The following is a 25519-nucleotide window of genomic DNA, read 5'->3' as shown; positions in this document are numbered from 1 at the left end:
ACGAAAAAAGGAAAATTCAAGATGACTTAAATTAATAATATAGAAATAAATTGCAATCATTATAATGCGTTGAACAACGTTAAACTTCAGATTGTTATTAATGAATGAGATGAAACCAAACAGAAATATAGTGAAAACGGAAAGAAATTGCAGGAAAAGGAAAGCAGGAAAAAAAATCAGCAAAAAGAAACAGAAAAGAAATTCAGCTATTTTAACTGATCGGAGAAATTCAATGAGATGGATACAAATAATCTGAAAAATCCTGAAATATGAAGCAATAGCCTTTATTAAATAAGATTAAGAAAAATCCAGATGTAGATACAAGTTTCTTACCAGATAGAGAAAGAGAGGAGGAAGAAAATAAACTAAGGGAGGAATTAAGACAAGAATGGGCTAGAAAACAGAATGCACTGAAGGAAGAAGAGATTGAAATTACATTCAGCTATTGGGATGGATCTGGTCATCGTCGAAGTGTTATAATGAAGAAAGGTAAACATCCTAATATATAAAAAGTTTTAATATTAAAACAATATCTAAAAAAATTCTTAAAACAATATCTAATATATGTATATATGCGTATGTTGTATATGTATGTAACAATTATAGACTGCCGATGGAGTATTACCATTAGTAACATTTTTATAATCTTTTTATACAGTTCTCTTTCCATCATTTTTGAGAAGCATAGTAGTATCATATAATGAATTCTATTGCAAATAAATTTTTTTTCTTCTGCAGGTAATTCTATTTATCAGCTTCTTCAAAGATGTTTGGAAGTATTAAGGCGTGAATTTAGTGAACTTAAAACAGTAATGGCAGATCAATTAATGTATGTTAAAGAAGATCTTATTTTGCCACATCATTACACATTCTACGATTTCATTGTAACTAAGGTAAGAGTATTTGTAGATATAGATATATATAGATTCATAAAACAATATTACAACTTCCATCTTATTTATATGTGATTAGGCACGAGGCAAGAGCGGGCCCTTATTTACATTTGACGTTCACGATGATATTAGAGTTATGCATGATGCTTCTGTTGAAACTGAGGAATCACATGCTGGAAAAGTATTACTCAGGTATTTATTTATTATTAAAATATTTATTTAATTGCATTAGTGTTTTTATTTTCATTTATATATTTTACATAATGAAATTTTTTTAAATATTTTTAGATCATGGTACGAAAGAAATAAACATATCTTTCCAGCGAGTAGATGGGAACCTTTTGATCCAACAAAAAGTTATGACAAATATACAGTATCAGATAAAAATAAAAAGAAAGATAAAATTTGATAGTTTGTTTTGCTGGATCATTTAACATAAAACAAGAATATTTATCATATTCTCTTACATTCAATTTTTAGTTTGGATGCACAAATGAATATTCGTACAACATTAATTTTACAATTGTGCATAGATAGCTTTTTTCTAGATCAATAATTCCTTATAATATTGTAAAATATATGTATATATCTATAGCGATATATTTTGATTTTGTGATTTAATTTATTTATTCATGTATATAATATATTTATATATTACAAAATTTATGAGGTTTATCAACAGGAAAAAAATAAAGATTTTAATCATTTAAATATGATTATGTAATCAGTATAAAAATATAAAACAGTATTTATCTATTTAACAAAAGTCAGGAAATATATGATGTTAATCCATGATAGGCATCGTGGCAATGGATAAATGCAATGTATTGATAATAATCATGTACTATTGGTGGTAGGCTTGATACAAGCTGGATCCATGTATGTAACATTTTCGGGAAAGTGATCCATTATAATGAACTTCTTCTCAGTTGATTTGTTCAGACTTTCAAGAAATCCAAACCAATAAATAACAAGTCCAGATCCGAATCTATTCCAATAACTCAAGAACTGTTCCTTTATATACTTTTGATGAACTTCCACATTGCCAAATCGAGCCTTAGATTCAATCCAATTTATTACACAGCCATTCACTGCAATTGGAACTTCCAGCTTGATGTCTGGAGTCTTATCATATCCTCGTAATCGTAAATGTTCCTCATTACGGAATGCAATATTTCTTTGTATTAAACAATCTTGAAGTTTTATTTCATATTCTTGTCCTATACAACTGAAAAAATAAATGTAATCTTTCTATGTAATGATGTATGTTAAAATCCATTGTAAATCTGAGAATTAATCAGCTTTTATTTTGTGTTCCGCAATTTAGTAGTAATAATTATGCCACAATTTTATATACAAAATTGACAAACAAAAATATAGAGCAAGTGTCAGAATTTTTAATAAAAATTTAAAATATTATATAATTTACTTTCTTTAAAATGAAGATAAAAGTTTTTTTTATTGAAGATTGATAAATAAACATTTAATTCTATTTAACAAGAAAATTATATAGTTATATACTTTCTAACTGCAATGAAGGATACTTACATCCCCATAGCATCAGCTATAGGACCGTACAAATCGTCATATAATATACACTGAAAAGAAAACATTAAATCATGAATTTTTTTAAAAATGTTAATTCCTTTCAAAGTATTTAAATTAATAACTTATATTGTAATTAAATATATTAGATTTGCTAAAATACAAAATCATCAAAATAAAGTATGTAATACACCCTTATACTTTTTATGAGACACTATATTATTTCTTAAATTGATTACCAGGTAAATTTCATATGCAAGATCTTTATCTCCGATGAGTGTAGTATCCTTAAACAGCTTAGTAATTACATTTTTTGACACTGAAATATAATATATTTAATATATTTTTATTTCTAACTCAAAGTTTATTAATTATTTTGTATGGCTTATTCTCTATTATCATTAATTATTACTATATACCATTTGCATTATTACACACACAGTATTTCTCCAAAACATTACGTGCTAATAAGGCTGGTGCAGCATCAATATTTTTTGCCATTCTCAATAAAATACCTGTTGGTTCTCCATTCTGTACTGCCTCCAAATAACTAAAATTTGTAAAAAAAAAACACAATATAAATATGAGATCATTGCAATTTAAAAAATTATATTTTTCTGAAAAAATACTTATACAAAAATCTACAATGATCTTATTAAACTCAATTTACCTGTCGTAATAACTTTTATTCCCAAATAATTTAATATGGTTAACCTTCATTTTCTGTTGTATCTCTAAAGATAAAATGCTATGCAATGTATTTGAATGGATGCTGTATAAATAAGAAAAAGAGATTTTTAGTGTTTTAGTATTTTAAAAATCACATATGAACACAGTAGAAATGACATGATTGATGTGTCTAATTGCAAATTATTTATAAATCAAAAAATTATGTTTAAATTTACTATTTATTTTTTTACTGATACATTATTAAAAAAGAACTTTTTACTCATTATATTTTTCCTTCAGCATTTTGGCACAATCTTTCGACAGCCCTCGAAAATTACGAATTGTCGTTGTAATCTCGTTATACGTCTCGGTCTTCATCATTTATATTATTAACAAGAAAATGTGCTAAAAGTGCATTTATAACATAAACAAGAAAATGTGCTAAAATAATAGTATTGTTTATTGTGTTTATCTGGTACTATCAGCTGATTTAGGGCAACTCTTATGTTGAATTCTAAAATTTATTCGAGTAGCTTAGTCTTTGATTGACCAATCAGGAAAAAAAAAATTTATTTCTTTTGCCTTGACTGGCCAATCGAAAGCTACTTTACTTCAAAGAGTAAATTTTAGAACATATTGTAGCAAAGATTTGATTGGTGCCCGTCTATATACTTTATGTCTATGGATATACTGGTTTAAAGGACAAAAACACAATTGTATAAATTATATCGATAATTCGAAATATAAAATAGTTTTATCGTTATGACTCGACAATATTTTTAAGAAATTAGAGAATAGACATTATGGGCTAACATACGAAAAGCTCGTTTATATCATAGACCCGTTTATATAAGACGGATGTCACTGAGGTTATCTAAATGATATTTGTATGATTTCTTTCTCTCTCTCAGCTTTCACATCTGGATAATTTAAAACAGGATCGTTTTCACAAATTATCTAAGGTATATTAACGTATGTACATCACATAATTCTTACTTCGCTCCACACAAAAAATTCTTTTGACATCACTTTAAATTACTCGCAACTGTTGAGATCCACTAAATTCTGAATTTACAGTAGTTGCGCATATGAGTGTGCATATATAAAGAAACAAATTGTTATATATTTTATATATAATGTAATAAATACGCAATATTATATTATAAAAAGAAAGAGAGAAAATGTGTGTGTCTGTTTGTAGAATACTATTAGGACAAAAAGATGCCGGCAATGCTAGTTGGACCACCTCAACGCAATGAACAAATGTGGCAGGCATTAAAAATTCACATTATGAGAGAACGACAACGAAAGAAACAGGGTAAATGAAAAAAATTTTTCTTTCCATTATTAAAAACTTACACCTATTTATCGACATTTGTTTTAATCATTCTAATTTATATATAAAAGCTACTCTTTTCTAGATATATATTGTATTGATCTCTTTCTAAAAATCAACTTTTTTTAGTAACATTTTACATACATATGTTATATCCCAGAACAAGAAGCTGATGCAGAAGAAGAACGTTTACGTAAGGAAAGAGAGCGACAACAGAAACAAGATGTGATGACACTAGGAGAAACACGAGAACAAATCTCTACCTTGGAGAATGAATTAGCCCAATTAAAAGATGAGAAACATCAGTTGTTTTTACAATTGAAAAAGGTTTTAAATGAGGATGATAGAAGACGACAACTTATAAAGGAAACCAGGTTTATATAATTCTTTGCAGTCTTTGCAAAAGTCATATTCAAGAATAAGATTTGTAAAAAGATTTTATTTTTCAGTGTTTCTTCAGAAGTCTTAACAACAGTAGGAGGATATCCAGCAACAGGTCCAAGAGTGGTACATCCTCAATTATTTTTACCAATAACACGAAGCAGCAGTCCTCTTTACAAAGTTGCAGTTGGTGCTCCAACACATCTGTTACCAAGCGTATGTGTAATGTATACATATATATACTTCATTGTAAAAATCTTATATATTTTGATAATAAAATACTTCATTTATATATCTTAGTTTATAGGTCACCTTAAAAAGGACTCATAGTCCATCACCAAATAAAATACTTCATTTATATATCTTTGTTTATAGGGCACCTTAAAAAGGACTCACAGTCCATCACCACCACCTATTGCATCTCCATACCATAGCGTATATGGATATAAACCACCACCATCCATTCCAAATTACAATCCCCCTCCTCCTAGTGAGTATATAAAAGTCACACTTATTGCCATACATGTATTTTGCAAACAACTGTTTGTATTTCTTTTATTAGCAATAATCCAAATCTAAAAGAAAAGGTTAAGTTAAAATATAACACAAATTAATTTTCACAGACTGCAATCTTTTTACAAAATCTTTAATAATGCATGATGGATTAAACTATTTTATCATATCTGTACTTTCGTAGAATCTGAGGAAGCTGCTAGACGATCTAGTGATTCTCGAGCAGTTCTTTGGAACAGTAAGTGGATGAATTTTTTTACAACTAGTTTTGTGTCATTTTATTTTTGTCAAGAAATATGAGAACGTACACTATTCGTTTTATATTAGCAAATATTTTACTCATCTTGTGTATTTTCTTTTCATTCAACAGAAAATAATCAATATTCCGCGTCGAATTTTTACTCGACGCCTACAGGCCAGAGTGTTTACAGTTATTCTGCACCTGTGTCACAACCGTCCCGAGAATCCTCAGAATCAGCTAAACCTGTTTATCTTTCGGGAGGTAGAGCACCACTAGCTACACATCAGACTGGTAATATTAACTATCAATGTCAATTCTTATATTATTTTACAGAGTATGTAATTCTTAAATTTCTTTCATTGAATAGACATGTATATTTTTTATATTTCTCGTTAAAGATAACGAACTCTATTAAATCTTCATTTTTATAGATTGATATATTTAATAGAAAAACCTAAAAGAAAGCACAAACTAATTGAAAGAATAAATATATACTACAAAGATTTTCGGTTTTTCTCGATATAAAGACTTATATTGAGATATCAAAAAATATTTTATATAAAAGTTTATTCATCAAAATACTTCTAATTAATTACGTCAATAAAATTAAATAAAATTAAAAAAAAATTTTTTTAAAATTAATTTTTGAAAGGAATTCGCAAGGTATCCATATTGGTCTTTTTTCTTCTTCTTTTGTGAGATCAATATAAAGAAGAAAGAGAGAAAATACTGTTATAATCATTATACTTAAAATCAAGATATAAATTCGAAATGAAAAAGATGATCTTGATGAAATAAAAATAATAATTCTATCATTTTATTCTTATTTGATGTATAAAAAACATTTTATTGGACTCCTTGTTAATCACTTCACATTTTATAATATGTGCAATTCTAATATTTAATAGTAGAGCATTATAAAGAGACAGAAGTAATAAAATCTCACAAACTTGTATCCTTTACTTATATAAATTATATATGTTTTACAGCATATGTAACTAATTTACACTCGATGGAACATAAAGGTGCTTATGGTGAGGATAAGTTTTATCTGCGACCGACGAATCATGTTACTGTTCATGGTGGAGCTATTCCGATTCAACAACCACCTCAGGTTATATCTTAAATATTATTATTTCTCCGTATGTTTGAATTTTTTAGAAAAAATAGAAAAAAATAATGCTGATGATTTCAAATAACATACATCTAAAATTTGCAGCTTCTTCATAAATTCCGCATGCACATAATATTCATTATAATAAAATACACTCATAATGAAAAAACTGAAATAACTGTAATTACATATATTTGTATATAATTGAATTTTTATCGTTATCTGTAAATGCAGGGTGCAAAAACAGGAGGAATTACTTCAGGTTATCCTGTACGAGCACCTCAACCACCTCCTGGTCCATATCCACCGGCACCACCACCATCTCCTGGTACTTATGTCAGCGGCGCGGCTGCTAATGTACCTGGTAGACTATTATATACACAACCTGGAGCTCGTTATCTTCAACGAGAAATATAAAAAAATACATGTCTATTCACTGAAAGAAATTTAAGAATCTGATAAAATAATGGAATCATTAATAAGTAGATTTCAAACTGTGCACCATCTATTGTATAATGTTTAACCATCTATCATTGTTGATATCACGACATGTCACTACAAGCAAAGCCGGAAATTTTGATTTTGCAATGAATGAATTTATAAATTATTTATAATTTTTAGTTGGTAATTAAAAAATGATTCTAAAGAATTTCTCACATATATATTCATATAGAATAATTCTCTCATGCAGGTATAAAATATTGCAGTCTAAATGGTAAATTGATAGATATGAATTGACAAAGATGAAATATTTATTTTCTAAAATTCTGTAGTTATAATTGCCTCATTTTCATGCTTAAAAAAAGTTAAAAAATAATTTATATACTCTTATTTTTATTTAAAGGAATGAATAACTTTAAATCTGCAAAAATATGAATGCAATAAATTGTGACATATTACTAAAATATAAATAAATTTATTTATATTTATTAAGTAATTTGTCATAAGCAATTTTTATTTTTTTCGAATTTAAACTTATTTTAGTTAATTATTTAACATTTCTTCATTTGATCAAATTCTTCTTCTTAAATCTTCAAATCAAAGTCTTTCAGCATATTTATAATTTACATTTTAGCATACTATACTCTTGGAGGCACGAAGATAAAGTAGATGATTCTTTTCTGTTCTAGCTTTTAGGATAAATTCAGTTGTAAGTTTAGCTATTTTTATTAAAAAAAACTGACGTCCTTCACAACTTTTATAGGAGAATGAATATAAAATATCTATCTTATAAAATTTTATTATGAAATGTATTATCGTCATTTGAAAAATGTATGAAAACAAATTGTATTATAAAATATAATTTTGTCATTTGATAAATGCATGAAAACATATTATGAAACATAATTTTGTCATTTAGTAAAACACTAGTATAATATATATGTAATACACTTATATGAAAAATACTTCCATATTTATATATGTTTATATATATTAGTAAATTAATTTCGGAAATTATTAAGATAATAAAATAATATAAAGGAATATGCTCAATTGTGAAAAATAAAAAGAAAATGTACAAAGAGCAATTATATGTCTCTTCATAATATATGTATTGTAAAAAGGGCAATGTGTCTCTTTTTACAATATATAGTCATAAGCTTTTAGGAATATAATGACTAATAACATTTTGCTTTTAATTATTATGTATAACGAACTTTGGTTTCGTATAATGCTAAAGAAAAACTAAACACGATCAAATAAAAAATTAAATATATAATATGTGCATAAAAATATACTTTATAAAATAAAAAAAGAGAAAATGTAACCGCAATCTTATCTTATTTATTACATATTATAGTCTCATTTTGCTTAGAAGACTCTGCAAATCTTCTCCAAATTCAGTCGTATCTATCATTTGTTGTTTTGTTGTATGTTGCTCCGAACATAAATGTGCACGAAGATCGATAATACCATATACTTCTATTTGACACAATTTGCAGTAAACAGGTGCGATACTTTTCTCGCGCGGATCCCTGTGCATATGATACAAAATATTAATATTATTAATAATTGATTAGACAATTAATACTTAATTAAATTATAAAATAAAAATGGATTACTCAATAGCCTGATATATAACATTATCGAAAAATTTTGTATTATATTAATAATACAAAATAATATGCGATATTATATTTGACTTTAAAACGATTCACAACAGATACATATTATAAATAATAATATGGATGACAACATGATATTAAAAGTTAGTAGACATTTATTACATAGAGATTCAAGAGAAATATAATGAAAATGAATGTACATACTCATAAGCCAGAAATTCCAATTCTAGTAAATGCTTGATTATTTCTTCAAGTTTATCGTTTTTTTCGTTCAACTCTAACGCTTTGTGTAGACGATATATACTACTTTTTCTCAAAGTTTCTCCAGCAGGCTCCAAAAATAGAGTTCCATCATATAAATCCCATTTGTTGAAATTATTAATTATGACTGGATCTTGTGTCTTACGGGGTTTATATATCACTTCCTTGAATGCGTTCTTAATTTGATTCTGGCACTTTATAGTCAGTTCATTTTGAGTCTCTTCGTCTATATGATCGGTTTCATTAAAATGCATTGCGACATTCATCCAGTGGCGCAATTTATTTATCTGTAAAAGAATTTTTATAGAATTAGTATATATTAAAATTGTCTTGATTTTATTTATATACTAAAAAAAAATATTTCTCACAAAAAAAACTACCAGATACTTTATTTAAGTACATTGATATAAAGCTAATAGTATGCATATTGTATAATGCATGAAAACATTGAAATATTTTAAATGATCTACCATTCGCAAATCGTTCATCGTGATTTCGATATCGAATATAATCTGCAAATCGTGCTCCGGAAATAAACTCCTCCCTGTAGAAGGATCAAATCCTAGTCCGCATAAAGCACCCGTGTAATAAGTGCCCAAAGGATTACGTCTTAATTCCATGTACGGCGTAAAAATTAAAGTGATTAATGACGCGAGACCAGGCATATTGGGCAAGAGAGTTGTATTTCGTAAGGTCAAATGCGCAATATTCTTGGCACTTTGACTAATATTTTGCGCTACGAGAATAAATCCTCTTGGATTATCTATACAGGTGTCGAGTAGAACAGAATTCACTGATGTGATATCCACGGTCACAACTTTCGACGTTCCCATGTTCGCTAGATGAACCAATTGAGTTTCTATCGGTGAAAAGGGACCTTGCAATATCACCTTTGAATGATACTCGGATTGTTTTGGTAATTTTGGATATGGCTTTTTATCATACATGTATCGTTTATGCGGCGGTTCTTGCGGATCAGAAGGAGGGAAAACAATTTTTCCGTAATCCTTCGTAAGACCGAGTGTCTCGGCTCGATGACGCGCGTCTATTTCGCTTAACAATTTTATTTCGATTGGAATCCGACATTGTTTCATCTTAAGACAATTTTGAACGAACCAATAATTATCGAGCACGCGATTCTTCCCTTCGTATTCGATGTAAACACGGCTCGATCCATCAAAGGATACCGTTATGTCTTCGTGATTTTCGAGCCTTAAATGCTGTCCGAAGATTTCCTGAAATCTTTTGGAGTACAGCGATCCAGGCTGATGCAACGGCCATCCTCGTAAAATGACGGTATTCATCGGATCGCGGAACGATAGTAGTTTCTCTATATTGTGTTTGTAATTTTCCACTTTGTGTGGAAACTTGACGAAATAGTTTGGATAGAATGCGCCGGCAATTATTATTTTAATTATAAAAGTCCGATCGATATGAAGCTTCTCCCAAGTGCTTTTATTGCATCCCATGGTTTCTGTTATGCCAAAAGGGCGTAATTTCATCGTTAGCTCGGCTATAAAGGCATCGATCTCGCGCAGTGATTTCACGCGGAGACTCTTTCGCTTAGCCCATTCTCTTTCCTCCCGCTGATTAGTTATAAAACGATTCGCTTTATCATTTCGCCATACCTTGAAGGCGTTCAAGCACGCTATGCTGTCACTATCCGATTTAGCGGCCCAATACAGCTTCTCATTATAAGTTGATTCTAATTCGTGAAAATCAATATTGAATATATCTTTGACAGACATAGTGGCTGCGATAATGATCGCGTCTTGCAGAATACTGAAGATATGACCCAAGACAATTAACTTCGATACACGTATGTCTAATGGAAGGGCGGCCATTACACGACCTAGAGACGTCAGCTCTCCGTCAAATTCCTGAAGGTTTTGGCCGCTATCAAATAACGCACCTACTTCCTTCAATAATAACATAGTGTTTCGTAAATTACTTAGATTCGGTGGATCCAGAGAAAGAGCAAGCAGAGCTTTTGGTTCACCCAAGTTTAATATTTTTGTCTTGAGAATTATATTTGCAAGCGGAGTTCTGAGCATTTCCGGAATAGTTTCTTCCGGTAGTACTGTCTGCAATTTTCAGGATAATATAATTATATAATTTAGAAATTGTATTTCCGTATGAGAGAAAATATAGTCGAATTGTTAGAAGTTTATGTTTCATATAAAAAATGAAGCTTACCTCATAGAATGACCTTGGCACCATTCTATATACTCTACCATCCATTAGACGACCTGCGCGACCAGCACGTTGTTGGCAATTTGATTTGCTCGCCCAGCAAAGCTGTAGTTGTTGATAATTGGATCTAGAGTCAGTCATAAGAAGTTTTGTCAAGCAAAAATCAATCACTAAAAACAAAAAAGAGTTAGATAATTTTTTAAATTAAAATAAAAATGACAAGACTTTCAACAGACAAGTATCATTTATTTTCGATTGATGATAATGTACCGTATTTAATGTCTGGCACAGTCACGCTACTTTCAGCGATATTAGTCGATAGTATGATACGTCGGAAATCTTTCGGTGGCTTTTTAAATATGTTTTCTTGGTCTTCAGTTGAGATCAATGAGTGTAAAATAATTATATCCCAGTTCGCATCCGCGTATTTTTTTGATAAAAGCTCAGAACGTAATTCTTCGATTTCAGGCAATCCAGGCAAAAATATTAACACAGCATGTCTTTCATATATACTTTCTGAATCATTACTGTTTTCATCAATACGATCAAAAATGAATATGATACGTGCACAAAATTCAGCCATATCATATGTAAAGCTTGGTGTATCATTGGTTATTTTAGGTATCTATCCAAAAAAAAAAAAAAAACACTTTTCATTAGTCTTCGATTAAAATCATAAGAAAAACCAGGGAGGCGAATTATTTGTTAATAGCATTGATTATATGTATATTCACAGGATAATATCCACTTACAAAAAAATTAGCAAAGTTTGTAAAGATTAATAATTGGAATAAAGATATGCAATAACTTTTGATTTAAGAATTTTGATTAATAAAAAATTCTGTTAACATTTTCTTTTGCTTCATACAAAACAATGATAATGTTTATTCTCAAATACTTGTAGTTAGTAAATGTATACTTACATTACCCAAATTTTCCATTTCATCTATGTAATATATAGAAACGTTGTAAAGGCTACGCTGCGGTATATCAATAATAGGTGCTGACACAAGCTTATTTTCCATAGGTGAGGAAAAATATGTAGCAAATTTATCTACGTCGATTGTCGCAGACATTAATATAACTTTAACTTCCGTAGAATTCGTACGCAATAACTTTTTTACTACAAGCAAAAGAAAATCCATGTCTTCGTCGCGCTCGTGCACTTCATCCAGTATAACATGAGTGTATTCCATCATATGCTTCCTATTTATCAACTTGTGCAAGAGCACACCGGTTGTACAGTACGTTATACGAGTGTCGCGACATATATTCTTTATCAGACCCATTTGATATCCCACGAGCGTACCGACAGGCCATTCTCTTTCCTGGCTGACCCGTTTTGCAATGCTCAAAGCGGCGATACGTCTCGGCTGTGTTACTGTAAAATGCACAGATTTTCATATCAAAATGTTAATAAAATTAAAACAATATTTTGCAATAGCTAAATATTTAAAGAATACAATTTCAATTCAGACAAGACATACCCACAATGTTACAGTGTTGATTTTTTTCAAATGCGGCATCAAGAATAAACTGAGGTACTTGTGTCGTTTTTCCACAGCCTGTGGAACCACGAATAACAACAACAGAATTGCTATCAATCATGCTTACAATTTTATCTCTCATAGAAATAATAGGTAAATTAGTCTTGGGTCGATAAGCAAAGTTGTAGGTTTTATAAATTTGAGCAGTATTTCCTTGTTTAAATCTTTCTTCTTCAAATCCACTGACTTCTGACATATTGTCCAAGAGATTATTTTTATTAAAAATGAGATTATGTTTCACCTATAAAAGAAATGATAGAAAAGACAAAATAATTGCAAAAATGATAACATGATTATATAATTATAGTGCTATATTACCCGTAAATATTCTTCATCACTCTTTTGTCTGTATTCCTTTATGTAATCAGTTTCTGATTCTGTGCTATTTTTGGTATGAGATTCTGCATGAAATAAAACTTTATCATCCCTTACTTCTTTTCGACTAGTAGGACATGGCATCACTATTTTGAAAGGCGTAGTTGATTTGTACATATTCAGGATACTGTCCACCAAATTGTCACTCATTGTTGTAACAATTTATTGACCTGTTTAATTACAGAAAGTTAAAATCATAAAGCTGAGGAAAAGTTTTATAAATTTTTATATTACGTTTTTCAAAAATAATTTATAAAGACAATTTGTCACTAATATCAAATTAAAAAGCATATACTTTTACATTTGTATAATATACACCCATTATACATATATATATATATATATATATATATATATACATATATATATATATATATATATATATATATATATAAAATATATAGAAATACATATAACAAGCATATAATCTATAAAACTACTCTAAAGAGAAGAAATTTTGCGTCTTTTTATATGAGTATATGTTCTAATTTTGCGTCTTTTTATATGAGTATATATTCTAATAAGATTATAATAACATTGTTGGCAAACACAACATTAGAGAAAATATTTGCACATGTACGTTATCGTAATATATTATTTATAAACAATATACAACGATTTACTGATTTACTGACGATGCAAGTACGAGTAAATATGAATTAGAATTTATTTTTCTGCGCCTTTTTTTCTCTGTTTTCTTTCATATACCTTTCCCAAGTTATTTTTGCAAGGTTAGAATACCGTTGTGCCGGCAACAGAAGGTATCGCATTTAAATCTTTCGAGAATCGCAATATCGCTTTTATAAATCATAAAGCAAATTATAGAAGGTGGACCTGATTTGACTTTTCAGATTCAATTGCTAATTGGACGAAGAGATTCTCCTCTTGTTTTCATTGGTCAATCAAGTGATTCCAAGCGTGATATATACATGTCAACGGCAGATGAAGCGCACGCAAAACTGTTTATTCGTTCCACTCTCGTAATCGCGATTGTTTGTGCCTAAAAGTGAATCTCGCGCGCGAAAAGTTATATCACGAGTGGTCTCGATAAAGTGGAATGTTTATCGCGTAAATGCTTCGAACATCGGCTTGCTAGTCGATTCGAATTGCTTCTGAAATAATAATAATGTTGCATCTGAATATAATTCGAATCGCGTCGCGACGATTCGCGAAAGCTGTCACCCAAGTGACAGTTGACGCAAGTCGCGCGTATCCACAAGTAACGCGCACTCCCCGCGAATGTTTTCGTCTCGAAAAGTGAATCCTCTCTCGCGCGCGAAGGATTATTAAAAGTGCTTAGTGAAATAGTGCTGGTGGACGTCGTCGACATCGTGCAATTTTAACAACAATCTATTCCTGTGTTCCTGATATTCGTCGAAGTCGGTCTGGTATATTTCAAGTTTTCATCGACGTGCAACGATGTGCAATTGATGGGATCGTCTAATGTATGTATGCATGTATTATACTACGTATTATTGTTGGATATAATCGTATCTCTCTCAGTATTATATCTTTTGTAATAAAATTTGCTTAATATATATATTTTGCGATCATTTCTACTGCTTAAAATATTTTTAATTTTATTTCTAATACATTAAAAATATCAGTTATATTCACGTTCATCAGCTAAATTCACGTTATTTGTTCTTCTCTTCCATTGCTCTCTTCTACCAAAGAAATTAAAGCGTGTGTGAGTGTGTATATTTATTTCGTATGAAAAGTACAAAACAGAGGGAGATGCGATTAAAATGCTTGTAATCATATCACACATTGAAATCTCGATCATTTTAATATTTCGAGAGTCAATATTAAATCTATTCTTTGAATAGATTTTGAAATTGCATTTGAATCTCTCTCAGTATTTTTTGTAATAATTCGCTAAGTCTATTTCCACCATTTTTAATTCTATTAGAATATATAAATTTTTTTCCATATTTTAAAAATATTAGCTCCATTCGCGCGTTAATTGTATGCTTTTCATGCTTATTTTTTTTACTCTCTTTCGCCAAAGAGAGTAAAACGTGTGTATATTTATTTCGTATCAAAAGTGCAAAAGAGAGAGAGATTAAAAAATGCATGCAACCAATTACACGTTGCAAATATCTCGATATCTCGATTATTTCAATACTTTGAGAATCGCAATATCAAATCTACTATTTGAAATCGCATTTATGCATTTGAATCTTTCCCAGTGTTATATATCTCTTGTAATAATTCGTTAAATATATTTTTCCACCATTTTTACCTCTATCAAAATATCTCTAATTTTATTTTTATACGTTAAAAAATATTAGCTCCGTTCATAATGTATTAATTGCACTCTTTTCGTATTTATTTTCTTTGTTTTTTCATCAAAGAGGCTAAAACGTGGACGTACTCGTTTATTTACAAAAAATTCAAGAGAGATTCGACAATGAATGTAATTAATTACACCCTGTAATTGCTTCGACTCGATCTTTTCGGTGCTTCGAGAATCGCAATATCGCTTTTGAGTAGATTTTGAATTCGTGAAACTGCATTTGAATCACTCGGTATTTCCCACAATCGTTTTTATCTAATAGTGAATCTCACGCGCGAATAATCACCGGAACTGTCTCTTGTAATTCATTGTAACGTAAAAACTTTGCGTGCAATTGCTATTACACATAGTATCGGTATCATTAAATTTCGATTTTGGCGATTTATTTTTTGCGTGTTCGATCGATGTTTCGTCTTTGAAGTCATTTCTCTTCGTCAAAAATGCAACAAATGCACAATCATCACCAGGTATGTGTAGACATGTAGATTTATCATCATTTTATCTTTTCTAAGATTTGAATTAAGCAATGCTCACTTTCACAGAAATGATGTTGACAGAAATGATTTGCGTAAATTATAAAAATCGCGATTCTAATTTTAGAATTTTAGGTCAAAATTGTCTTTTATTTCCTAAAATTCTGGGATTTTTCAATATTATGTTAATATTTAATTGAGGGCCACCTGAACTTATCTTTTATTGGGATCACGTTTCCTGGACATTGTATTTTTTTGAATCAAAAATGTGAAACATGTCTTATACAATACACAAAAGTATATTGTCTGTATAAGATATGCGTGAGACATGTTTAACATCTTTGCCAGTATAATGCAGGTACAATATAAGGTGTATATACCTATTATTCGAAATTGTTATATCTTATTCAAGATTTGGGAACAATATAAAATATCATGAAATATACAAAATTGAATGGGAATACATGTTATATTTGAACGAAAGGTGTTAATATTATTGATTAAAAAATAAATCAATATTAGATAATTAAAAAAATAAATTTTTAGTGAGAAAACTGAGAAGAAACAAAAATAAATTTTTACTCAGTTTTTTTCATATATTGTTACATATTATTTGTATCTGTGTATGAATGATAACTGAGAGGAAACTGAGAAGAAACAAAAATAAATTTTTGTTTCTTCTCAGTTTCCTCTCAGTTATCATTCATACACAGATACAAATAATATGTAACAATATATGAAAGAGATATGTGTATATATATATATATATATATATATATATATATGTATATATTATTTTTACATCTTATATTAAACTTATATTAAACATTATATTAAACATTTCAAAATGGTGTACATCATTGTATGGAAATGTTTAATATAATATAAGGAAATGTATAGGAGCAAACGATTGTATATTTAAATGCAATTAGAAAATATGTTTTCCTTCTTCCAAACGGAGTTTACATTAGCATGTATGAAATTTACTTTATGCAATTATCGAAAAGATTTCGCGATTATTATCTGAGTCACATTTTTCATTTATTATTGATACAATCAACATCTCTGGAGACTTATAAATGATAAGTCGAGTTTATGGACTTTGGAATAACTCGCCAACACAATGTAGTTTCTTCATTACGCGTATTCAAAAATGGATTGAATCTACGGAGTCGAAAAGAAAGAACAATCCGGCGTTCGTTATCGATGGCGGATTTCGCGCTTGTTATTTAATAACGAGATCCTTGGAGACAATCGGACTTTGGAGTGTCTCGTAAATGTAACGCAATTTCTCTTCATCGGTGTATTCGGAAGTGGAGAGTGGGGACAGCTTTAAAATAGTTAGATCGGCCGCAGCATCGAGTAGTCGCTGCTTGACCAGTGTGCACGCGTGGCACGTGACATATCGTACTGAATTATAGAGTAATTGATACGATTCTCGATAAGCGAGCCTCATACCATCGTGCAATTTGCAGTTGCTCGCGTAGTGTCTGCGGTGTCTCCTCGCTCTGCCTGGTATCACTCGGCTTATAGTTACTCTTTACGCTCCATTTTCATAGACGGTTTAAACAATCGCGATATCAAGGTGGCCGAAAAGAGAGAAGAATGATAAATGAATATGTATCGCGAGAAAAAAAAGATTACGAACATTTATTCATACTATTTTGATATTTTTCATGTTGTCTCGAGCCGTTGATTCCTTTTGATTTTTCTTTTTACCAATCGATACTTTGTTGTTTGCCTACTGGTTAACGTAATGTTAATTTTGATATTTACATAAATTCCTTACAAAACGCATAAAAAGAAAGAGCGTTTTTAACAAATATACTGAAAATTATTACCATTTGTATGTGATATTTTATATTTATCTCTTCAAGAAATATATAGTAATATATTTTCTAATATTTTTTTTGCTACACGAGTGTAATGATTTAAAAAATTTAATATACTAGAGAGAGAATATATGAAATTGGTTATCATTTTATCTCGGAATATTCTTATATTTATATTCTTATCTCTCTTATTTTTGAAAGAATTTGATTCTTCATTTACATCATATTTTATATTTATTCATCATATTTTATATTTAAATGATACAGATATAAAATTGTCATCGAGCAATAATAATCAAAATTATAAAACGCTTTATTTTTAATTAAGTTTAGTGAATTGTCGCATATTCCTTCAATCACATTTTTACATTCTTGAGCTTTCTTAAAAGCTTCTTTCGAAGGTTACATGTGGAATAATCATCTGATCAACGATGCATGATTGTTTTCCATAGATTAGGTTCTATTCTTGTACGGCGCGACGAATATGGCGTGGTTTCGCGGTCTATTTAATTTCTTTCTGGACGATAATAAGTTAGACGAGAAAATTGGCATGACGGAGAAGCAAAAGAGGTTGGTGCAGAACACATGGGCGATCGCTCGTAAAGACGAGGTGTCGGCCGGAGTCGCTATTATGATCGCGTGAGTGAATTATTGTTTTTCTTCGTCCGTTCCACTTTCGCTAGGTCGACTTTGGTGACGATAAATCGGAAAGACGACGAACACTGCCAACGTTGGCAGCTTGAGGATATCGTAAAACAATTCTCTTGCAGACGTCAATAATAATCTTGCGATGCACGTGTGAAATTTGAAATTCTCTCTCGCTCTCTGTCTTCCTATTGACACAACTTCCTTCGTTTTCGAAAACTTCCGCATTCTAACGAGCCATTTATTTATTTTAATTAATTATCGATGCGTATCATTGAACATCCATGTCACGCGTCGCAGACCTCGTCGCGGACAACTCTCACGTCTCGTCGAAACCAATCGGATCCTCCGATGCTATTGCGTCGCGATGTATCGCAAAAGACGCGACAGAGAGTGCACGTTACGAAAATTTCAACAATTTTAGTTTTGTTGTACGATGCGGAATTAAATTATTGCAATTATCCTTCGGTGCAATTGAAAATTGCCCATTCGAAGAGCGATGATGCGCACAGAACTTGTGATTTTTAAGCACGTAAAAGATAAACGATAAATATGCGATACGCTTATATCTAAGTGTTAAATTTGCTTATTGATAACGATGATTTTAACTTTCAAGATTTAAATCGAGCGAATCTATGATTTTATTACGGAAAAACTAGCTGCATTATCGATCTAAACATTTCATTGCTCGATAGTCCTTGGTTTATAATAGTTCTTGATAATAAGTAGTCCTTGATAATAATTATTGCACATTTTCTCTCTTTTTCTCTCGCTCTTTCTCTCTCTCTCTTTCTCTCTTTCTCTCGCTCGCTAAGCTGTTTCATTTTATAAAAGATGATGAGCACAAAGTAAAGTAGCATTAAGTAAAAATATTGCAAAGTCTAAAATTACATAATTGTAATTTCGTAGGTTTTTTCGTGAAATATGTGAGAAAAGAAAAGATACAATGTTCTTTACACGAAAGATATAATGCGTATCAGAAGATCGATTTCGCAATTCTTTTATGACAAACTGTGTACATAAATAGAATGATTCACTTAAGTTGCTCATTCATATTAACTTCTACTTACAATGAGTACCGTGTTTTCATCACCGATTATTTATTCTCGATTATATATTCTTAATGCATAATGCAAAAAAAAAACATTTTATCTACAGTCTTATCTTGAGAAAATTCAATATAACTTTAGTAATAAAGAGCCTTGAAAAAATGAATTTATTTCTTAAAGAAAAATATCTCTTGTTATTTATTTATTTTTTTTTTAAATGTACGGTACATAACTCGGAATCGTTCTTATAGCCTTTTCAAACAATATCCCGAGTACCAAAAGCAATTTAAGCCATTTAAGGACGTCCCGATTGACGAGTTGCCGAAAAACAAGAGATTTCAAGCGCATTGTGTCAATATTATATCGGCAATTAGCAAACTGATTGAGCAAATGTGCGATCCAGAATTGATGCAAGCAACCCTGATTAATTTAATCGAAAAGCACAAGAATCGCGGGCAAACGCAGGAACAATTTGAAGTAAGTGAAGATTCTTCTTGTTTCTCATGATGTAACAACGACATCTTGCATTAAGAATTTTGTTTATGAACCATCAATCTTTTTGTCGTAATTTATCATAATTTAATCGACCGTTTTAAAAAGAATAATTTAAATTCTTCTTGTAGATAAGACCGTTTTAAAAAGAATAATTTAAATTCTTCCTGTAGATAAGAATCCTTTAATTAATGAAATAGATCGTAAATATGAATTATATATATTAAAGTTTTATCTTTTGGGGAACAATCTCTAATAACTTCGTTAATTTTAAGATTTTTATTTTAATTTATGACATATAACTCCGAAATATGTTTTCCTTTTTCTTAAAAAAAAAAAAAACAATTTTTTTCAGAATTTAAGACAGCTGTTGGCGAAACTCTTTCCCTCTTTATTCGGAAAACAGTACACACAGGAGGCGGAAGAGGCGTGGAAAAAGCTATTAGATTTGATGTATTCGGTCATTCATGAGGTTTATAAAAATTAAGATATCTTGAATGTGTGTGTGTATGTCGCAATTTTTAAATTGTAATTGATAAAAAATGTATAATATATATTATATACGTATAACTTTTGAAAATAATAACATTTATCAATAGATTTATAATCAATCGTGATGGAGTGATCACGGTTTTGCCTAACGTGATTTTTACGCAACTTACATACGACTAATTACATAACTAAACACTCGCATATAATTAATTTTGCGGCAAAGAGAGGATAATATTTGTTGTTTCTTACAAATATATCGATTTGCGTTTCAAGAAACGAAAAATGATCGATTAACGAAACTAATATAATACGACATTGTGATAAAATTTATACCGTGTTATATGTTTCACAATAAATATGTAAATTATCTATTGTAGCAATTTTTCAGCTACATCCTTAAGAACCTTTTCTCTCTCTCTCTCACTCTATTTTTATCTCATAAAAAATTTCATTTGTAAATCGGTGAAATCTCATTAAGAAAACGTGATGTTAGCCAAATCTGTATTATTCGCGCGCGATATGTTTCGATATTTTATTTATTATATATTTTATAATTTGCCTAACCGTGAAACGTCAATTGCTTATTGTTTACTATTAATCTTTATGAAAAAAATAAAGGATGGTATAAAAAGTGTTTGAATTAACGAAGAATGAATGATAGTGGCGCACCTATCTCCGATATTTTGTCAGGTGAGTTGAATGAAGGTTTTTGGAGCAAGAACGTGAGAACAGTGGTATTCCGATGGCAATTGTATTTTAGGACGTCGATCGATATCCTTATCCTTCCATGTTGCCGGAGGCATCATTATCGGGATTATAATTCTGACCTGCTGCTGCACTTTATTCCTGAGAAACAAGTGCGCGAGAATCATCAATAAGCTTACAGGGAGAAAGAAAAAAGAGTCAGTATGAGATCGTTCTCTGCGTTTCTTTGAGGCAGATTTTTTTCTTTAATTTCGAGATATTATGAGATTCGAGAGAATGATTTTAATCTGCGCGAAATATATGTTCAGAAAGTATCCTCCTCCCGATATCGAGGAAGGACGGAAGAAGAAGCGAGTGAAAAAATTACGGAGAAAAAGGAAAAGGACTCTTTCGCCAGAATTGGTGGAGCCGGAAGTCATCGCGCCGATTATTCCCAGGGAGCCGGAGAGATCGGAAGATGCAATCCCTTGTTACAAATGTTACAGAAAAAAGAAGAGAAGACCCAAGAGACAGACGCGATGATACATATGATGAGAGAGAAAGATCGATCGATAAGTAAACGAGTGAACATCTTTTTGGGGGAATTGAAGAAAATCTCGATATCACCAAATGACAATTTCTTTCTTTGTTTTCGTTCGCGCAACCCCCTCTTCTCCCTTTTTCTAACCTTGTTTGAAGAAAAATGCGATCTTGGGCAATCGATATTTACATTATGATTAGTGTGACAATTTTCGGATTGACAGTTCATGCCACGATAGACGTGAATCTCAGCGAATTGGAGTATCTCGCGGCACGGCTTGATCCATTCGAATGTCGGCGATTGATCGCCGCGCTTCATTACACGACTTACGACTTGCCAAAGAACTTGGCTGCGGCTGGTTAGCCTTTTTTCCCACGCTCTGAATAATTCGTTTATCTCGCTTTAAAAATTCTCCGGTCATTAATCAATTAATTTATTATTTAATTAATTTTTATTTAATTATTGATTAATTTTTAAATTAATTATTTAATAATTAATTAAATTTAATCGTTAATTAATTTATTATTAATTATTTTATTAATTAATTAATTTATTTATTCATATACTGAAAATATCTAATGCTATTTCCGTGAATGAAAGAGCGTAAAGTAGATGAGGAGATTCCGTGTCTACGTCAATTGCTCCATTGGAATAGTTCCCCCGGGGAAGGTAGAGGAAAGACGCATGCTGCGATAGTACATCGTCTTCGACAACTAAATCGCAACGATCTCGCCGATTGGCTCGGCAAAACCGCCTTCAAACAACTGGGGAAAGATCTAGACGATGCTATCGCGTCGCCTTTCGAGGATCTCGTCGCCGACGAGGAAATGGAAACTAGCACGTCAGTACTCCAACATCCTTAATTACTTTCAAGGCTATGCAAAATATACTTCACGTACAAAATGCGAACAGTACTTTTTAATCATAAAATATAAAGCGAAGCGAGAACGGAAGTACATTATTTAAACACGGATAAAGTGAACGATTTAAATATCACAAAGGCGTTTCTTATATAAATTACATATACATATTTAAATATAAACAAATATTTAAATAAATCTCTAATCTCCTACGTACGCTAAACACTTGTATTTGAAACGAAATTGCCTAGCTCTGACTATAATCTAATCTCTTTACCTTGACCTCTCTATGCACTGTTTCTTTTCTTAATGTAAAGCCTATCCTTGATACTTTCTACGCATAAAAATTTTGTAACACGAAATAAGAGAAATTATATTCTTTGAAAATATTTTAGCCTTACATTTTAAAGTAATATTTTTTATATAAGTCATCAAATTTTTAAATTTTATTTTTTTTTCGATATTTCTTGAATGTAACATGTTGATTATTATATTGTTTAATTTTATTTTATTTCGTGATTCTATGTCATCATATTTATTTTTGATCAACAAATATAAAGACATCAGTTTTGCAAACGCATTTCACTTCACATTTACAGTTTGTTTACAACAACTGAATCTGTTATTTGGACTCGAGAGGAAGATCCTTGGCTATCGATCGATACATTTTTCATGGCGCTTATGCTTGGATTGTTAGGAACATTACTCGTTTTAATTGTTGCCATTATCATACACGCTATCAAGAGCAATAAAAATTAAACTCCGCGTATATGTTTCTCTAGAGATTTAAGTAAAATAGTTTATACAATATAAAAATGTCTATTATATGTTAAAAAGAGAATAAATTAATAAAAAAATATCGCTATTTTCTGATTTTCAATTTATTATTAGCATCTTCTATTTCTTATAAATATAAATGTATTACAGTAGAAAGTAGTTCTCAGTGTTTTTATCTTATCAATTTCATATGATAAGAACTTGGATTATAAAACTGATTTTGTCACACAATATAATCCTTTTAAAATAACATATAATTTTTTACTTATTAAAAATAAATAAATATGTCTTTCACATTACAATATAAAATAAATATAAGTTAATAAGAATTCAACGAAATAAATTATTTTCAAGAAAATTGTATTATGTGTAAATAATACATTTCGATTCCGTTTCGAAATATCTGTAAAAATTAACAAAATAATACATGTTGTAATAAAATGCAGGTTAAATTATAAATTTACGCATCAAAAAATACACAAAAACAAAAGTTTGAAATTATTTTCAGGTAGTCAAATATTGCTTACATAATAAGTATTCAGTATCGATTTGGAAATTAAAATTTTTTTTTGTCATTTAATGAATAACATTTTTGACAACAATCTTTTACTCATAGAATGGTACAAAATTTCCATTTCCACTCAAGAACTTCATTATGGATGAAAGATTGTTTGTTAAATGATAAAACAGTCTTAAAAGATACTGAATGTTTATATCATGCCTATTTAAGGATTATAAAAAATTTGTTTAAAATTTAAAATCCGCGCTCATTACATCACTTCTCCACTATGTTTGTGACAATTATCTACTTGATTATTTTTTATCCATAATATCACATTTATCGTACAACAAACATTCTCTCGGGTCACATTTATAATTACAAACATTCGGATCGATTCATCTAACGGTTGCGTTTCCAATTTCTTTGGTTCTCTGTTTCTTGTGATTTTTAGTTATCTCCTTTTTCGCTCTTTTAATATATTATATAAATTTTCTAAAGTATTTGCATAATTATTTTTTTGCAATGTTTGACCATTTGAAAATGACTTCAAACTATGTATTGCTTTTATGAATTTTACTCCCTACGGTTGAACCCGATGAGAGGCTTGTAATACTTGATAAATTAAATTGGTTAGATATTTTTGCCAAAACGTATATGATTTTTTAATTTTGCATATGTATTTTTCTATCGTAGTCTTATAATTCGATCTATTCACTGTGATATATATTATTTTGTTAACAGTTGCTGAAAATAGTGAGAAATCGAAATGAAATGTATTATTTAATAATTGAATTTACTTAAAGACTGTTTTCCCTGGGTCTGCTTTTTATTAATCAATCATTATATCAGTTTTCTGTTGAATAATAAAAAGTGTCTATCTAAGGTATTTAGGAAAGAAGTTAATATAAACGAGCAACTTTTGGGTGTGAATCACCCTGTATATTCTTGTGTAAAACTCTTAAAACATAACGTATAATATATTTACATGAAAAATGTCACATACGATAAAGTTGCGCAATCTTTTATGATAAAATAGTTTTTGTAATCAAAGCCGACTTAGATTTAATTATGTAAAAATAGTGTGAGGACATAATTAAATTCTAATTGCTTTTATCTAACGCTTACGAAAATAATTCATACTCACAAGCACAAGTGATCGTTTAAATGTGCGCACGCATTATAATAATTTTATTCGATAATAATATCAATAATAAAATATAATTATTATGAGTGACTTTACGTGACAATGACCATGGCAATGGCAATGACAATGATAACAATGCTATAATAATTAGTTGTGATGATAATGCTATCGCTAATAGTGATAATAAACTATAGATTTATGACTTACGGCTTCGAAATGCGCGTAAAATTGTGACTGAGAAATTAATCATAATCTAATGGTAATAAGACTACTTGTATGACAATAACGCGTATTTGCGTGAAACTTATGACAGTTAAATAATATACTATTTAATCGCATTCGATTTGCCGAAAACGCATAACTAAGGTTTTAGCATAGCCGTTATCTGTTAGTTTGGCTGATCTGGTTAGCCTTATCACATTATCATTATGCTTCGTAAATAAGATCTGTATTTTTATAGAAGGTTATATATGGAAACTTATATAACGCATATTTTCTAAAAAACATGTGGCTGAAATTGTAATTAACCCGCCATGGAATTATCAGATGTAAAATTTAGCTAATTTTTATATTTGTTAATTATATTCATAATTGA

At 29.9% G+C, this 25519-nt stretch overlaps 6 protein-coding genes across 11 annotated transcripts; 4 read left to right on the top strand and 2 right to left on the bottom strand.

The window, feature by feature from the left end:
• The first annotated feature begins 271 nt into the window (after positions 1-271).
• Positions 272-1478, top strand: LOC105257811 (protein FAM50 homolog). The gene is made up of 4 exons (XM_025408767.1): positions 272-489; positions 739-893; positions 973-1085; positions 1182-1478. Exons 1-4 carry the CDS (start codon positions 480-482, stop codon positions 1300-1302), a joined length of 399 nt encoding a protein of 132 aa, XP_025264552.1. The 5' UTR covers positions 272-479; the 3' UTR covers positions 1303-1478.
• Positions 1479-1581: 103 nt separating this feature from the next.
• LOC105257812 (uncharacterized protein C15orf41 homolog) lies at positions 1582-3630 on the bottom strand. The gene is made up of 6 exons (XM_011268681.3): positions 3388-3630; positions 3109-3210; positions 2858-2988; positions 2678-2757; positions 2442-2491; positions 1582-2121 (listed from the first exon to the last, which is right to left on the bottom strand). The coding sequence occupies exons 1-6, from the start codon at positions 3486-3488 to the stop codon at positions 1731-1733; spliced, it is 855 nt and encodes a 284-aa protein (XP_011266983.1). The 5' UTR covers positions 3489-3630; the 3' UTR covers positions 1582-1730.
• Positions 3631-3797: 167 nt separating this feature from the next.
• LOC105257813 (protein enabled homolog) lies at positions 3798-7306 on the top strand. 2 transcript variants are annotated; one of them, XM_020029532.2, is made up of 9 exons: positions 3798-4079; positions 4309-4425; positions 4604-4817; positions 4893-5040; positions 5200-5314; positions 5522-5575; positions 5708-5869; positions 6568-6692; positions 6927-7306. In XM_020029532.2, the coding sequence occupies exons 2-9, from the start codon at positions 4329-4331 to the stop codon at positions 7107-7109; spliced, it is 1098 nt and encodes a 365-aa protein (XP_019885091.1). In that variant the 5' UTR covers positions 3798-4079; positions 4309-4328; the 3' UTR covers positions 7110-7306. The 2 variants fall into 2 exon arrangements, with proteins under 2 accessions (XP_019885091.1, XP_011266984.1); XM_011268682.3 differs by having other exon boundaries at positions 3798-4069; positions 6927-7305.
• Positions 7307-8186: 880 nt separating this feature from the next.
• Positions 8187-13895, bottom strand: LOC105257814 (probable ATP-dependent RNA helicase spindle-E). 3 transcript variants are annotated; one of them, XM_011268683.2, is made up of 9 exons: positions 13843-13895; positions 13078-13304; positions 12700-13000; positions 12136-12593; positions 11483-11837; positions 11216-11382; positions 9490-11103; positions 8963-9306; positions 8187-8668 (listed from the first exon to the last, which is right to left on the bottom strand). In XM_011268683.2, exons 2-9 carry the CDS (start codon positions 13282-13284, stop codon positions 8488-8490), a joined length of 3627 nt encoding a protein of 1208 aa, XP_011266985.2. In that variant the 5' UTR covers positions 13285-13304; positions 13843-13895; the 3' UTR covers positions 8187-8487. The 3 variants fall into 3 exon arrangements, with proteins under 3 accessions (XP_011266985.2, XP_025264556.1, XP_025264557.1); XM_025408771.1 differs by lacking the exon at positions 13843-13895 and adding an exon at positions 13770-13814; XM_025408772.1 differs by lacking the exon at positions 13843-13895 and adding an exon at positions 13758-13775.
• Positions 13896-17245: 3350 nt separating this feature from the next.
• Positions 17246-20785, top strand: LOC105257816 (globin). 3 transcript variants are annotated; one of them, XM_011268686.3, is made up of 5 exons: positions 17246-17421; positions 18191-18377; positions 19684-19909; positions 20280-20396; positions 20524-20785. In XM_011268686.3, exons 2-5 carry the CDS (start codon positions 18223-18225, stop codon positions 20539-20541), a joined length of 516 nt encoding a protein of 171 aa, XP_011266988.1. In that variant the 5' UTR covers positions 17246-17421; positions 18191-18222; the 3' UTR covers positions 20542-20785. The 3 variants fall into 3 exon arrangements, with proteins under 3 accessions (XP_011266988.1, XP_025264554.1, XP_011266989.1); XM_011268687.3 differs by having other exon boundaries at positions 17259-17491; XM_025408769.1 differs by lacking the exon at positions 20524-20785 and having other exon boundaries at positions 20280-20422.
• Positions 20786-21719: 934 nt separating this feature from the next.
• Positions 21720-23286, top strand: LOC105257817. Its single transcript, XM_020029528.2, has 3 exons — positions 21720-21999; positions 22242-22482; positions 23101-23286. Exons 1-3 carry the CDS (start codon positions 21804-21806, stop codon positions 23258-23260), a joined length of 597 nt encoding a protein of 198 aa, XP_019885087.2. The 5' UTR covers positions 21720-21803; the 3' UTR covers positions 23261-23286.
• Positions 23287-25519: the final 2233 nt, after the last annotated feature.

This window comes from Camponotus floridanus, unplaced genomic scaffold (genome assembly GCF_003227725.1).
Source record: "Camponotus floridanus strain SB8 unplaced genomic scaffold, Cflo_v7.5 scaffold23, whole genome shotgun sequence".
NCBI lineage: Eukaryota > Metazoa > Arthropoda > Insecta > Hymenoptera > Formicidae > Camponotus > Camponotus floridanus.
Note: the sequence above shows the minus strand (reverse complement) of the source record. Positions and strands in the feature narration are given on the sequence as shown.